Raw genomic sequence first — 14,234 nt, forward strand, 5'->3', positions numbered from 1 at the left:
TATTTTAGGCAATGTTGAATGATTTACAAATCGGTTTAGGACTGGTAGACGGTACACTATGCGAAAGTATCATTGAGGTATAGCATCGAAGTCACGAGTTCGAAGACTTTGCGAAGCCTGGGTCGCTTTGCCCCCCCTCCCCATTTTTAATATCTAATCTCTAATACTTCACTTGGCCTCAATATCCAATCCTGAATTAAAATTTCACCAATAATCATGCCTGATAAGGAGTCAGAAGTTAAGCCACATAGCTAAACCTTCTGTATGAAATCTGTATAATTTAAAAATAAATTTACTATTATACAGATTTTTTCCATTATTATTAATCTTATCGAGATATAATTTTAACAATGTAATCATGCTGCAAAGTCTTATATCCCGGTGTTGAAAAAATGTGCTAAGTTCATTGTAGACCGCCCAGTAACTCTTTTCCCGCGATGTTTGGGCATAGGCGGTGGATTTTAGTTACGTTTTATCACAGTGAAAATGTCTCTTTCTAACATTCTGTTGCTTTGTACCGGGCGGGACTCGAACTCACAACTTTGTGAGTCGAGTCAGAGATCTCATCCGCCCAAGACCCAACGGTCTTGCCGGTCTTGCCTATTGCGCCACTGAGATCCCCGAGTTTTTTGTCATGATACAGTAGACTCTCTCTCAATTGGACTTTTGGGGCAAAATGTCATCCGGTTTATCGATAGATTTGGGCGTCAAAGCCTTTGTAAATTCCACAAAAAGTGCTCAATTATAAATAATCACGATAAAATAGGAAGAACTACAGCGAATTTGAGCAAATTAGCTTCATAATTAAACGTGAAAATTGTCAACAAAATTTTTCGCCCAATTGAAAAAGAGCCGATTGAGTGAGAGTCTACTGTATTCAGGTAATTTCTAATTGATCTCTAAAGAAAAATTAAAATTACATCGAAATAAGTTTGAATGTCCCTTCTAGACTTCTTCCAACAAGCAAATTGTTTTCAAATATCCTTGGAAATAAGACAAAAAACGTTGCAAAAAATAAATATGGAACATAGTGGAGAGGCAGGGGATACCCGGGGGATATACCGTAGTAAAAGATGTTCAAGATTCATGATGAGCAACTGAGTAAAAAATCGAATGATAAATTATTATAAATGCTGGTATATTATTATTTGTATCAAAAAGATTTTGGGAACCAACAAATTTATTTATATTCATTAATTTCTGTGATTTCTCGTTTATTTTTGATAAGTAAAAAAGTATAAGAAACAGAGGAGGGAAAATGAAAAATACAAGATTATAGAAGGAAACTCCCTAAAGTTCTGTGTTTAAATCACTCTTACTTTTCTTTTCTTTTTTTTTAATAATGTCATCCACTTTACAGGCTTTTAGTTATTTTCGCGTTTTATTAAGTTGATTTTTTTTTCTTTTGTATTGATGATTCACGATTTTTTTTTATTTCATTGCTATTATGTTCTATTTGGAAAATCACACTATTTATTTTGTTCTATTGTGGTTTGAAACTGATTGAAAAAAAAATCCCACATTTTCTTTAATTAATTAGTCTAATTAATAAAAAAAATATAATTCCTATCTATTCCCTTAGTCTTCAGAGCTCATTCTTCGCCTTTGATCTTTTCACTTTTGCTGTGGTTATTCTTATTTCCTTTCTTTTTTTTTAGCATTTGTGGAAAGAGCATTTTAAGCAGTTCCAGGAGGATAAACAAATTGAATGTGATTGAAAAAGTTCAATGGTAAGGTTCATAAGTAGAATTTCTACGGAATTTTTAGTTGACTTTTTTTTTTTAAAAACTGTAATTTGTGCCTGAAAGTTCATCTAGATCTCAAAAGTTTTCTTTTAGTGCTATTTGCAAGCATGAATACGTGAAGGAATCATCAATCTTTAGTACCACAAAAAATACCCATTTGTGTTAATAAGGACAAAATTTCTAAGGTCTTTAAAGGTTAACAATCCCAGAATGTAAAAATAGCTTGAACTTTAATAAACATTTTCAATCACATCACGTAAATTGAGATTGATCTCGGTGTTATTTCAAAGGGGAAACATGCATTAAAAGAATTCTAAATTTCTTGGCAATTCCAATATTTATTAAGATGCGCCTCTTTTCATATTTTTTTCGATGATTTGATTTTTTTTTAGGAAAAAATCCAACACTTGATTTACTGTAATTGTGGTGTTAAAAAATGTTAGGGAACAATTATTCTTGAACATAAGAAAATGCTTTGTCATTGGACTCCTTTTTTTTTATTTAAATACTATTTTTTTTTTAATTTTAATCGTTTTTTTTTATTTGGATTGCTTCTTGATTTAATATTTTAATCATCCATTTCTGCTACATTTTACAGATACTATTTTTTTCATTTATTCTCTTTTTTTTAAGTTTTCATTAATCTTTTATTTATTTATATAAAAAAAACAGCAGATAAACTTAAATGTGATTAAAAATTGTATTTTTTTTTCTTAATTTCTCAATAATTTCTCTTACGATTTCGTAAATTTTTTTTCTCATCTTCCTTTCAGTAATATTCTTTAAGATTAGAAGATATCTTGTCACGTTTTTTTTTTCAATCTATATTTTTCACCTACTTTTTTCCTTTCTCTCTCCCCTCACTTTTCTCCCATTCTTCACAAATTTGATTTCTATACGAAAAATATTTTTTTTTCTTTTCATAAAAATGCCCTTTTAATCATTAAAATGTGTCGATATATATATTTTTTAAATTATGTTTTCCTTCTTTTTTTTTATTTGAGAATCACTTTAATTTACGGCGTCTTATTTTTTTTTCTTTTCTGGGGACGACAAATCTATTATTTTTCGTCATTTTCACAAATTCTTTCTCTATTTTTTTTTCATTTTAGGAAAAGAGTTTAAAAAAAATCTTGTTAAATAAAAAACAATTTCTAAAGAACAACTGTAATATTGATCATAGAAGAAAAGCGTTGAAAAGAAAAGGAAAGAAAATGCGAGTGACTTGCGATTACAATTTTTTAGTGTTTTTTTTTTTTTGGAATATGATTCTCTTTATTTTCTTTTTTTTCCTGTGTGTTTTTCCTCATCTGTGTTGATTTTTCATGTTCCTCAACTTCACACCTTTGTCCAGCCTTTTCCACAGAAATTAAGAAGCGCCTTTTTATTTCTCGAGGGCAGTGTTTGTTTTGATGGCAATCACGCATTCTTCGCCACAAGAATGCAATACGGTGCACTAAAATTTTCCCCCAGGTTATTTTTATACGTCTTTTCCAATAAAAACAAAACCAAAAAAAAATAAATGGGCTTTACTTACCAAAAGTTCCTTGCCACTCTCGAATTCAGAACGCAACTGAGCACCAAGTTCGCTGTCCGGAAGCTTGAGATCCTCGCGCAAATCTCCGTTTTCGCGCAACAACGTCAAATACCCGTCATCACTGATATCAGTCAATTGATAATCTTCGCGTTTAACATGTGGCACATCCATATTGTGAGTGGAAGGACATATATCCTCGTATCTGAGATAGAAAAAAAAACAGCAAACAATTTTATTAATATCTCTCAGGAAAAAAATCCATAATGGAATATTTATAATTTAAAAACCAATTTTATATATTTATTATTAATAACAATAAATGCTGGCACATCAATCCATGGAGGAAGGGCCTTCCTAAGCGGCATTTCTAGACAAGCATTATTATTTTTTTCTTATACAGGGATGGGGTTGCCTTCTAAATTCTACAGAATTTAGAAGACAGAAGAATTAACAGAAAAATTCCAAGAATTTTCCTGTAAATTCTTATTGGTGACCTAAAGGGGATTCGAACTCTGGATACTTGCATCTTAAATTGAGTACTCTATCACTATTAAGTGCTCATTTAATATCCTCTCAATTTTAGGATTTATTTTTAAATCGGGCCTTTAATGGCTAAATCAACGCAGAACTTAATTCAAAAAAGGCTATTTGTTGTTATATTTTCCAATCCTGTCATATGTACATATATGTATCATTGTTGTTTTTCGTCATACGGAAGAACGAGAAGCAGGCTAATCATATTCTGGATGGCACTATTCTAATGAAAAAATGAACATGTTTTTAACACTTAGTGTTCTCAAGTACTTCTACATATTCAAACTTTCTCTGTATTGGTTCCTGTTATGACTGTTTTGAAAGTTTTAGAACACGGCGGAGACTGGGGAAAGCAGTCGCGACATGAACCAACACAAAGAAGAGTCGATAATGCAGGGACACTTGAGAACAGTAAAGTGCTAAAAAATGTACATTTTACTGTTCGAAAGAGAGAGCAGTTATACAATCGATTTTTTTTTTCAAAATGTCACCGCTCTGGAGCTTAAACGGTAAAAGATATCAACTTCAGGTCTTCGGTGACCCCCTCATAAAAAAATATCTCCAGACGTTTTTTTTCCTTTTCCTTTTCCCCTAACCTCCAACCCTTCAAAACCATTTTTTTTCAAAATTGACCAAGCTTTTTCAATGATTTTTGGATATGTTTTAGAGATAGGGTAAATTAAGCTAATTTAAAACCTGTTCCAAATGGAAACTGGAAACTTTTCGCTACTCCAAATGGAAACATCATTTTTTCCATGAGAAATACAGAGTATTACATTTTTATTTATATATTTTCTATATCTCAGTTTCATTAATTTTGCTCCAAATAAAGAGAAAATCCATTCATATTCACAAATTTTAATTTATAAATTTCTTAGAAAAATTAAATGTGTACCTTTTCACCATCGAATTTTTCATCAATCCAAATGAAAAACACAAGAGGGTGATTGTTCTTTATTCGTTTTTTTTTATATGTAATATTTCTGGCAAAATTATGTAAAATTAAGTGTTAATCTTTATTGTTAACAGTACGTGAAATTTTCAAATGAAATAATTACCTATTTCTTGAACAAAGGTTTTTCTGAAGTATCTACAAATAGTTCAATTGGAAACACCGGAAATATGATATTCTTTTTAGAGATTTTCTTTTTATCTTATATGGTAAAGGAGAAAAGACCAGGAATAAGAACAAATCTTGTACTCAAGAGCACCTCAACAAGGTTTTGGAAGCCTTACGTCGCGGTTTCACTTAAACTGTTTGTCTCCAATTAGAAAATTTCCCTTGTCTCCATTTGGATTAATTTGTTTCAAATAGAAGCATTTTGCACTCTTGTATTTTTCTTGTATTTTAAAAAATTTTGTAGTTATATTTAAAGAATTTTCACTAAACAGTGACATTCTAGAAGAGTCAAGAAGCAAGTTTATATAATTTCCTTCAGTTATTGTGTTAAATCTTCTGTCAAAGTTAAAGCGCCTGGAAATGGTTTTGAATTAGGACATTTACCCTATTCCAGACGAAAATTTCGTACAATCATTCCTACAGTATTGACCATAAGTTTCTTGACAAACATATGTCCGAGAAATTAGGTGGAAAAAATGATAGATAAAATAATATTTTAAAACTTTTCTTTTTTTCGGATGAGTTGCTTGTAATCCATAGATGTTATTTATGGTTATGGATGTTATTTATGTTATTTTCATTGGCCATAAGTTTCTTGACAAATTTACTCGAAATAGTCGAATACGTGCAACTAACTTCTTTTAAGCCATTTATATTATAAAGTTATGTCATTTGAGAGACAAATGGTGAGGTTGTACATTTTTTAAGTTTGCAATGGTCAATTTATACATACAAAAGTAATGATAAATAATTAATAAAAATAATAGCCGTACTCACTATGGCGTTGTTGTAATAATTTGTTATAATTGTTATAATAACTTGTTATAATTTTTCATTTATAAAATACATTACGAGAACATAACGAGATAACGAGATAACGATATTACAAGATAACAGCGCCATAGTGAGTACGGCTAATGTATTTTTTGTTATTTTATTATTTAGGTTAAAATGGTTAGTTAGAAAAAGTTAAAGGATGGATAATCGTCCAGAGATACTGCCATTACTACGTAACGTAGGTAGTCACTAGACTTCTAAAATAAGTTTAACCCCCAAAAAAATTAAATCACGTGAAATGTTTCGGTTTGCAATAATTCAATTAGAACATTATTACCCTCATTATGATTTTTTTCATTGCGATAAAAATATACCCAAAATGTGCAAAATATATTGATTGTTCATAGATTTTATTGTACAGAATTTTGAAATGAACTCACTTTCTGTTCAACGTGAGATCACTGTGTTAATTCTGACCCAGAAAACTGGTTAATTTGCCTCCTTTTAGTAACATTCTCGCCTAAGGACATTTTCAGTCTCGGAAGAATGTGTGCCAATAGAAAGAGGCTAATATGCAACATTAATCTATTAATGACTATCATATCAATATATTAAGCTCCATTTAAGCAATTTTCGCTAATTTATTTCTACGCAATCTATATATAGTAATTCGAGGAGAGATGGAACACGTTTTTTATATTCAATAGTGCGGACACATTTTTAACGGGAGATAAAAACGAATCTCACTATTTTGTCATTTAAAGACTCTAGATTCATGTTATCACCATTTGAAAACTATTAAAGAAAAAAATCACCTCAAAAAATTGATTTTAAAAAAAGTTGCATTTTGGGGCATTCAGAAAAAGTGAGGGAGAGATGGAACACCGAAAATTTTATCAAAATATGCAGTTTTATTGTATTAATTTATAAGAAAAAGACACATTTTTAAACAAAAAAACTAGGGTGGAATAACCGGCTATCGCCATGTTTAGGAAAAAATTAAATTCATTTAATCATAACTTTTGAATCCTTGTTACAAGATAAGTCAAATTTGACACAAAGTTACTTAGATGTATTGGCTCTAGATACGTGAAAACAATAATCCTAGAACATAACGCTGGACTACTTAAAAAACAGATTTTTATTAATAATGCAAAAATAACCATTTCGTCGCCACTTTTTACCACTTTTCGCCAGTTTTGTAAAATTTGTAACCACTTCTCGCCACCCACTTGAAAAGAACCACACTCGGTGATTTTAGGCAATACTATGATAAGAATACATTCACCATTTCTCTTTCCTTGTGATCACTTTATTATTACTCTCTTTAAATGATTTTTCTTCACTTTTATTTGAGAAATCAAATTATGGGACTTTTGCAGAAAGTAAACAATGCAGACTTGACAACTGAGAATGTACGAAGTGAAGTTAGCGTCGCCTATTGAAAAGATATGGTGACAGGTGGTAAAATCAATTCCAGAATATTACCACTTCTCGCCATGCCTCATTTTTATACAAAAATAATACAAAATGAAATATTACTTGACTAAATACAAATTTTATGTATTCCACAAGTGCAATTAAATATTCAATAGACAAATTATTTACCCAAATAGGTATTTTTGGCCTGATGAAAATTTGACGACACTTAGTACATTTGGTAAGAGATGTTGGATTCGATGCACTTGCTTAAAATATTGCTCTAAAAAGTGAACCAAATCGTGAATCCAAAACGAATAATTATTATTTTTCGATTCTATGCGTAGAAGCAGAAACAATACAAAAAAATTGCGACTCATTTATTTCATAAATTGCGAAAAATAGCGATTTCAATGTAAGTGGCGACAAGTGGGGCACTGGCGAGAACTGGTGATTCCACCTTATTTTATTGCATTTCTCAGTTTTTTCAATGAATTTGAAACTGATTTTTTAGAGGTCTTGGGAATCTGTGTAATACTTTTTTTGCGTTCTTGGGATTTGCGCTCAGTTTCTTTCTGTTTTTCATTTTTCATGCGCAAATTTTCTCTATTTTCGGTAGAGGTGAGTACAAGGGCTTTTCCACGGGTTCGATTCGATTTCTTTACTGCAATGTTAATTTCAGGAATTGGAGCAATCTCTTGCAAAAGTTTTTCTGACGTTTTGTTCTCAATCTCTTCCATTTTAATTTTAACCTCCTCCGGAACGACCTTCTGAGTCTTTACTGGTGCTAATTGTTGGGCACCAATCACTTTTGCTGCCCCATCCGCAGGAATGACTTTTCCTGCACTCGGTTCTTTCTTGATCTTATCCACTATGGCGAAATGATCATCACGCAGAGTTTGGCGATGCAGTGGGTAAATTCCCGTTGTCCTAAAGCCGTTCACAGCATTTTTTGCCGTAGCAGTTTTTAGCCACGCCTCCCGTACCAAGGGACCTAGCTGATAACGCGTTATATTGCGACCCGGGTGGCTAAAAATCCATGCATCAGCGGTAACCCTGAATTGATATTTAAATGGCTGGAAGAACGATGTATCCAATGGCTGGAGTACATGGATTGTGTGAGGAGGAAGACAAAGAAGCGTCACATTTTCTGCCGCAGCCCTATCCAGCAGTTTTAGAGATCCGCAGTGAGAAACATGTCCATCCAAAATCAGAATATTTCTGCCCTTCACTTTTCTTGGCAAGAACACTTCCTCAAACCAACGTAGAAAAATTTGTCCGGTAACATATCCTGATTTTGGATTCATAAAGACTCGCGATCCAGGAGGCAGTCCATCTGAAAATTCAGCTTTCATATTTTTTCCTTTCAGAATCATTGTGGGAGGAAGGAATCTGCCCTCTGCTGAACAACACGCCAATATTGTTACAGTTTCTCCTCGTTCTCCTGTTGTAATCTGATTCACATTCTTTTTCCCTTTTTTTGCAACCACTTCTCCGGTACTGTTGATGAGTTGAAGCCCACTTTCATCACAGTTCCAGATATTTTCAGGCTTATCCTGTAAATTGAACTTTTCGATTTCATTGAAAAGAAGATCGTAAAATCCATTTACAGATTCCCTTGTGAGATTTTGTGCTCTTGAAATGGATAGTCCTGCAGAATGCCGAATTGAAAGACTTGGATTGCGGCGCATAAATGACTGGAACCAAGAATATCCAGCTATTTGTTCTTCCTTATTGAATCGATGAGCGAGACCCAAGTTTTCAGCGAATTCATAAGCCAAACGCCTGACCTTCTTTCTATTAAGAGAAAACCCTGCCTCATCCATATTTATGATGTGCTCAACCAACAATATCTCATTTTCTTTACCAAGACAAGCTCCAGGACCAAATCCATCACTTTTCTTCATTACCTTCATATTCCTGAATAGTGTAGTTTTAGGAATTTTATAGAATCGCGAGGCTTCCCCGAGACTCAATGTCTTGTTTTTTACTTTTGAAATGGCTTCATCTAGGTTATGTTTGGTCCACGGATGTCTAGACAAATTCGCCTTCCTTTTATATTGTGTTGGCATAGCTGTCACATAGAAATGAAAACATTCTAAATAGAATGTTCTAAACAAAGTTATAAAGTCACTCTTACCCGAAAAGTTCTCTTCTTTTTGGAAAATACTAAACAATGCGTTGCTTAACTTGGTTATGTGTATTTTAATAACGTCCGGATACAAAATATTTAAAAGAAAGAAGAAGAAGAATTGCTGTGAGAAAAACGTTCCAACTCTCCCTCAAAAAATTGTTCCAACTCTCCCTCACTTTCAAATGCACGTATTCTTACGGAGAAATAAAAATTTTTGGCCATTTTTTAGACATCCAAAAAATTGAATTTCTATTTTCTTGCAAAATTTTAAAGATAGAAAGCTGTAACTTGGGGATTTTCCTTAGAATGTTGGAGGGCATAATTAGACTAAACGTGGTGGTGATCATGAGGAGGATGTGGGCAGGAGGCGAAGTGTTCCATCTCTCCCACTGTTCCATCTCTCCTCGAATTACTATATGAATTGTTAGCTACCGGGGAATGACTTTTACTTAATCTAGCCCTTCAATGATGTGGGCAAAATAGCCCAACAAAGGTAGACATACATTTTCTTGCCTTTTTCTAGCTTCGCAAAGAGTTATACAAAGTTTTTGCTCAAAATTGCGTACGGAAAGTTTGATGTAGCGCTGATTCTGATAGTTTTCTTCATTGTCTTTTATGATTTGTATTTTGCGTGGTCAATTCTTTTCTTAGTTAATTGTAATGTTTTAAAATTTAATGTAGTGAATTTAAATTCAGCGACTTCAAAATTCGTGTTTGAAAATTGGTCCCCGCATCCTTCTAATAGATTTTTTCATCAAATTTTATCTATTAATCTGTAATATCTCCAGTTATACATTTTAGATCAGAATAATTTCATGAAACAAAATTCACATATTTTCCTTTTCACAAACCTTTTGCATTTCATTCGCAATTAAAATTGAATTGGAAATATAAATATAAAATTGAGTTTCAAAAAATGTCAATGCAATAATTTATAAATTCCTGATTTTTCAGCTTTTAAACCATTTACAGTAGACTCTCGCTCAATCAGCTCTTTTTCAATCGGGCGACAAATTTTGTTGACAATTTTCACGTTTAATTATGAAGGTAATTCGATAAAAATTCGCTGTAGTTCTCCCTATTTCATCGTGATTCTTTATAATAGAGCGCTTTTTGTGGAATTTACAAAGGCTTTGACACTGAATTCTATAGCTAAACCGGATGACATTTTGCCCCATATTCCCCAATGAGAGAGAGTCGACTGTAATAGAAAATAGCTGAAGATTTGACGATTTACAAAAAATATTCCAGGTTTTTGCAACCTTCTACTTTGCGATTAGAGAAAATCAGAGCAGAATTTTCTGCAAATGGCATAATATTGGCAATATTGAGTATAAATTGTAAAAAAAAATAATGTTTCAGGCTGATATTTCAAAGAGTAGTAAGGGTATTTACTTTGAATAAATAGTGGTTTCTTCAATATTCCTTTTAAGGTCATTTATCTTTAACTCATTCAGTCAATGTACTAGAAATACTTGAGATAGACTGTTTCTTCTGATTTGTGTATGATGTGCAATACCATGGTAAGGAATGTGAAGCCTGTATATGGGACACGTCACCGGTAACGCAATCATCCTTAAAGGGTTAAGAGAAGACGCTGTCGAAAGAGTGGAACAGACATTATGAAAGATTTTTGAGAAGGAAAATTATGTAAATTTTGATTTCTTGATCCTGATTGTCGAACCGACAAGGAATAAGTTCCAAAATATGAACATTATGTGTCCAGTAATTCTAGTGAGTTATGTATTATTCCATATTTAATTAAATTATGCCAAAGAAAACAGTAAAAAAAATAAATTGGAAAAATTAAATGCGGCAATCTTTAAATATTTCAATTTTTCTCTAATTTCCCAAAGCAAAAATTCCCTACAAAATCTTCTTTATAAAATTTTCACTCAGAACGGTAGAATAAAAGTTAAATTATTCTTCTGAATTGGCTTGTTATTTAGAAATTTAATTTTTTATGAAGTACGATAAAAGGTTTAGTTTGAAATGTGTACTCTGTTATTATTTCTTAGTTCATTTTACTTGCTCTTTGAACAATGCATTATTTATTTATGCATTTCCACCGCTCGGTTCTAATTAGGTAGCAGACTTGGAACATTCAGGATAACTATTCACGTATCCTGATCCTCTGTATTTTCAAAAAGGTATTTAGAGTTAATACTGAATCCTTTCCAGGCGAAATTAGGAATGCAATTCTGTAACCTTTGCTTAAAGGTCAATGCCCCTTCATAAAGGATTGCAAAGCTTTTATCGGTAAGCCTTGCACAGTCTTCATTAACTTTTTAATTTTTCTTCAATGATTTTCACATAGGATTTTTAAAGGTTTCTTAAAACTGCTATCGATATAAAGACAATTTCATGAAATTTTCCATGAGGGCTTAAAGAGGTTTAAACACATTAAAATTTATTGCCTTATCGCGAACAATATCAAATTAATTTTGACCTTACAAAATAGAAAAAAAAACAGACCAAAGAATCTTTACCTAAGATTTTGTTAGGATTTTTTTGCATTTGCTTTTTAAAATGATTCATCATGAAAGTAAATTTAACCATTAGGTCATCCCTGAGTCAGGGGCCTCTCGACATTTGATTTTTACATACGTTTTTGCATAAAGGCACTGAAGAGTATTGGCAAGTTTTTTCCTAAAGAGAAATTACTTATCAGTCTGATATATTTCGAAATTGTGCATTAAAAGCTATCTCAAAATACATATTTCATAATGTTCGCCGAAATAATACAAGAATTACGAGCAAATTTGTTTAAGTCGCGGTGCAATATCTGCAAAATTTTTACAAGCAAAAGTGAAAAATATCTTTGCTTTTTATTAGGCTTGATGGGCCCCTGCCCGAGTAGTAAAAATGCTTCATAGAAATTATCTACAGACGTAGAATGCACTACAAAATCTGTCTTATAAATCAGGTAGTCTAGGACATTTTCTTCTGTTTTTTTACAAGTTACAATTATGCGGCACAAAAAAATCAATGCAGGGGTAAAAAAAATAATAAGATTCTTGACTTACTTCTTGCCTGAGAAAATATCAATGCCAACCAAGTGGACTTTGGCGTGTCCGTGTTTTCCGGTCTTCGAGGTGGACATCTCGACGATTTTGCATGGGCGCGACTTTAGCATGACGAAACCGTTCTTGCGAAGAGCAGAACATTGCATGGGATAAGTGGCAGAGGCACCAGAATCTCCGGTCTCAAAGTGGGTATCATCCATATCAGTCATTTTGCCCAGAAAACAAAGATTATTCCTCGGTAGTTGAAAAGTGTGGTTAGACTTTAACGTTCAACGTGATAAGAGATTGGTTCCACTCGCGACACAATCAATTGACGCGATTACTGTGCTAGGGCAGGAGACTGTTGACTCTGCCAGGTGATTAATTTGCTAAGGAGTAGCTGCAATGAGAACAAAAAAAAACATAAGAAAAATTTAGTATGACGTTTCATCATCCATCTTGCGGAATTGCGAAAATTCATTCTAAAGTCACAGCTAGTGTAATTTATCTAGAGAATTTATAATTAATAATCTCTATTTTCTTTTGGGATTACGAGTTGGATTTATACTTATTTAATCTTTGGGATATTGAATATTTCAAAGGAGAGGAATTTGAAAGGAATTGTGTTAAATATTTCTCGAGATTCCGAGGTTTTTCTTATGGAAGATACTCTTAGAATCACTATCAGCATAAGCCAGAGAGTGTTTACTATGGTATACTGTTTTTTTTTGCTCGAGTTTCTGCAAATTCACTCTAGAAATACTTCGAAAGTTCCTTTTAGAAGCAATAAGAAAGCTTTGAAACATTCAAATTATCTGTTAGGTAGCATTAATCGACCTTCAGGTGTTTTCAAAGCTGATAAAAAGCAAATAATCAGCCGCCAGATGTTTCGCCTACGTGTCAGAAAAATCCGTTAAAGTATACCGGAACGCCCATTTTCTCAATTTTGTTGCAATTTTTCACAGAAAAAACCCTTCAAAGGCACAAGAAGGAATACTTGCAAGTCTGCAGAAAAACCCCCTGGATGATTTTTGAGATGAAATACAAGCCTCCCAGGGATTGGGATGGTTTGCAAAACGTAGGAACACGCGGCTTTTTCAGTGCCAACACACACGCATTTCGCATGACACGAATCTGTCAGGCGCCTCGGGGGAAAGGGAAATTCTTTCGACCCCAAAATCCTCACTATCCGCTTCCGGAATGTTTCACTGCTGCTGGCAAAGGGGTTCATTAGCACCTATCGATGGTGCTTGGGGACCTGAAAGAGCCCCATCGTGGCAGAAAACTGGATAAATAAACCACTTTTGCAGCACACCTTCCGATGAGTCAATAAACCTTCCCATGCGATACCTCTCTGCCAGAGGCAAATTTGCAAAATGGGGCGCTACACGTAGACATATTCTCCATAGTCTGAGTCACAGTATATTGATTGTATGATAGGCTCTGGAGGGGCACATTGAATAGATTCCCCAAAAGGTGAAAAATTGGCAAATGCTCCCGACAGAATGCGGCAAATTGAACGCGACCCGGGCTAAGAAATCTCACACTTTTCTTCTCTAGAAAATAATTCAACGTGTTAAAAAAATATCTCACACAATAGTAGGGCACACAGTGCACGAAAATCAACAAATATATTATGTACAGAATATTTAGCACCACCAGTAAAGTAAATTTTCAGATAAAACTCGCTACTCACATGTGACTAAAATGGTTGTCGAAACCAAGAGGTCTTATGTAAAAAAAAAGCAAGATGGCTCCACGAAAAAATATATCCACATCCGGAAAGTTTTGCAACTTTTCCCGCTAGAGGGCTCTTGCTCTTATTTATTTCGAAAATATTGAATCTTCGAAAATTGGATAAAAATTATGTTTGATAAATCAGAAATCATACATTTTTACAGATAAATCACACAAAAACATTCTTAAAAAATCGAAATAAATAATTTTGAAAGTCGGAATCATA

At 33.1% G+C, this 14,234-nt stretch overlaps 1 protein-coding gene across 3 annotated transcripts; it reads right to left on the reverse strand.

Annotated features, from left to right (window-relative positions):
* Window positions 1-1,197: 1,197 nt before the first annotated feature.
* On the reverse strand, window positions 1,198-14,066 carry LOC129802685 (eukaryotic translation initiation factor 5A). Of its 3 annotated transcripts, none has more exons than XM_055848695.1 (4): window positions 13,968-14,055; window positions 12,293-12,671; window positions 3,283-3,484; window positions 1,198-3,201 (listed from the first exon to the last, which is right to left on the reverse strand). In XM_055848695.1, exons 2-4 carry the CDS (start codon window positions 12,499-12,501, stop codon window positions 3,130-3,132), a joined length of 483 nt encoding a protein of 160 aa, XP_055704670.1. In that variant the 5' UTR covers window positions 12,502-12,671; window positions 13,968-14,055; the 3' UTR covers window positions 1,198-3,129. The 3 variants fall into 3 exon arrangements, with proteins under 3 accessions (XP_055704670.1, XP_055704671.1, XP_055704669.1); XM_055848696.1 differs by having other exon boundaries at window positions 13,865-14,007; XM_055848694.1 differs by lacking the exons at window positions 1,198-3,201; window positions 3,283-3,484 and having other exon boundaries at window positions 5,440-12,671; window positions 13,968-14,066.
* Between the last annotated feature and the right edge of the window lie 168 nt (window positions 14,067-14,234).

This window comes from Phlebotomus papatasi, chromosome 2, assembly GCF_024763615.1.
Source record: "Phlebotomus papatasi isolate M1 chromosome 2, Ppap_2.1, whole genome shotgun sequence".
NCBI classification, from domain to species: Eukaryota; Metazoa; Arthropoda; class Insecta; order Diptera; family Psychodidae; genus Phlebotomus; species Phlebotomus papatasi.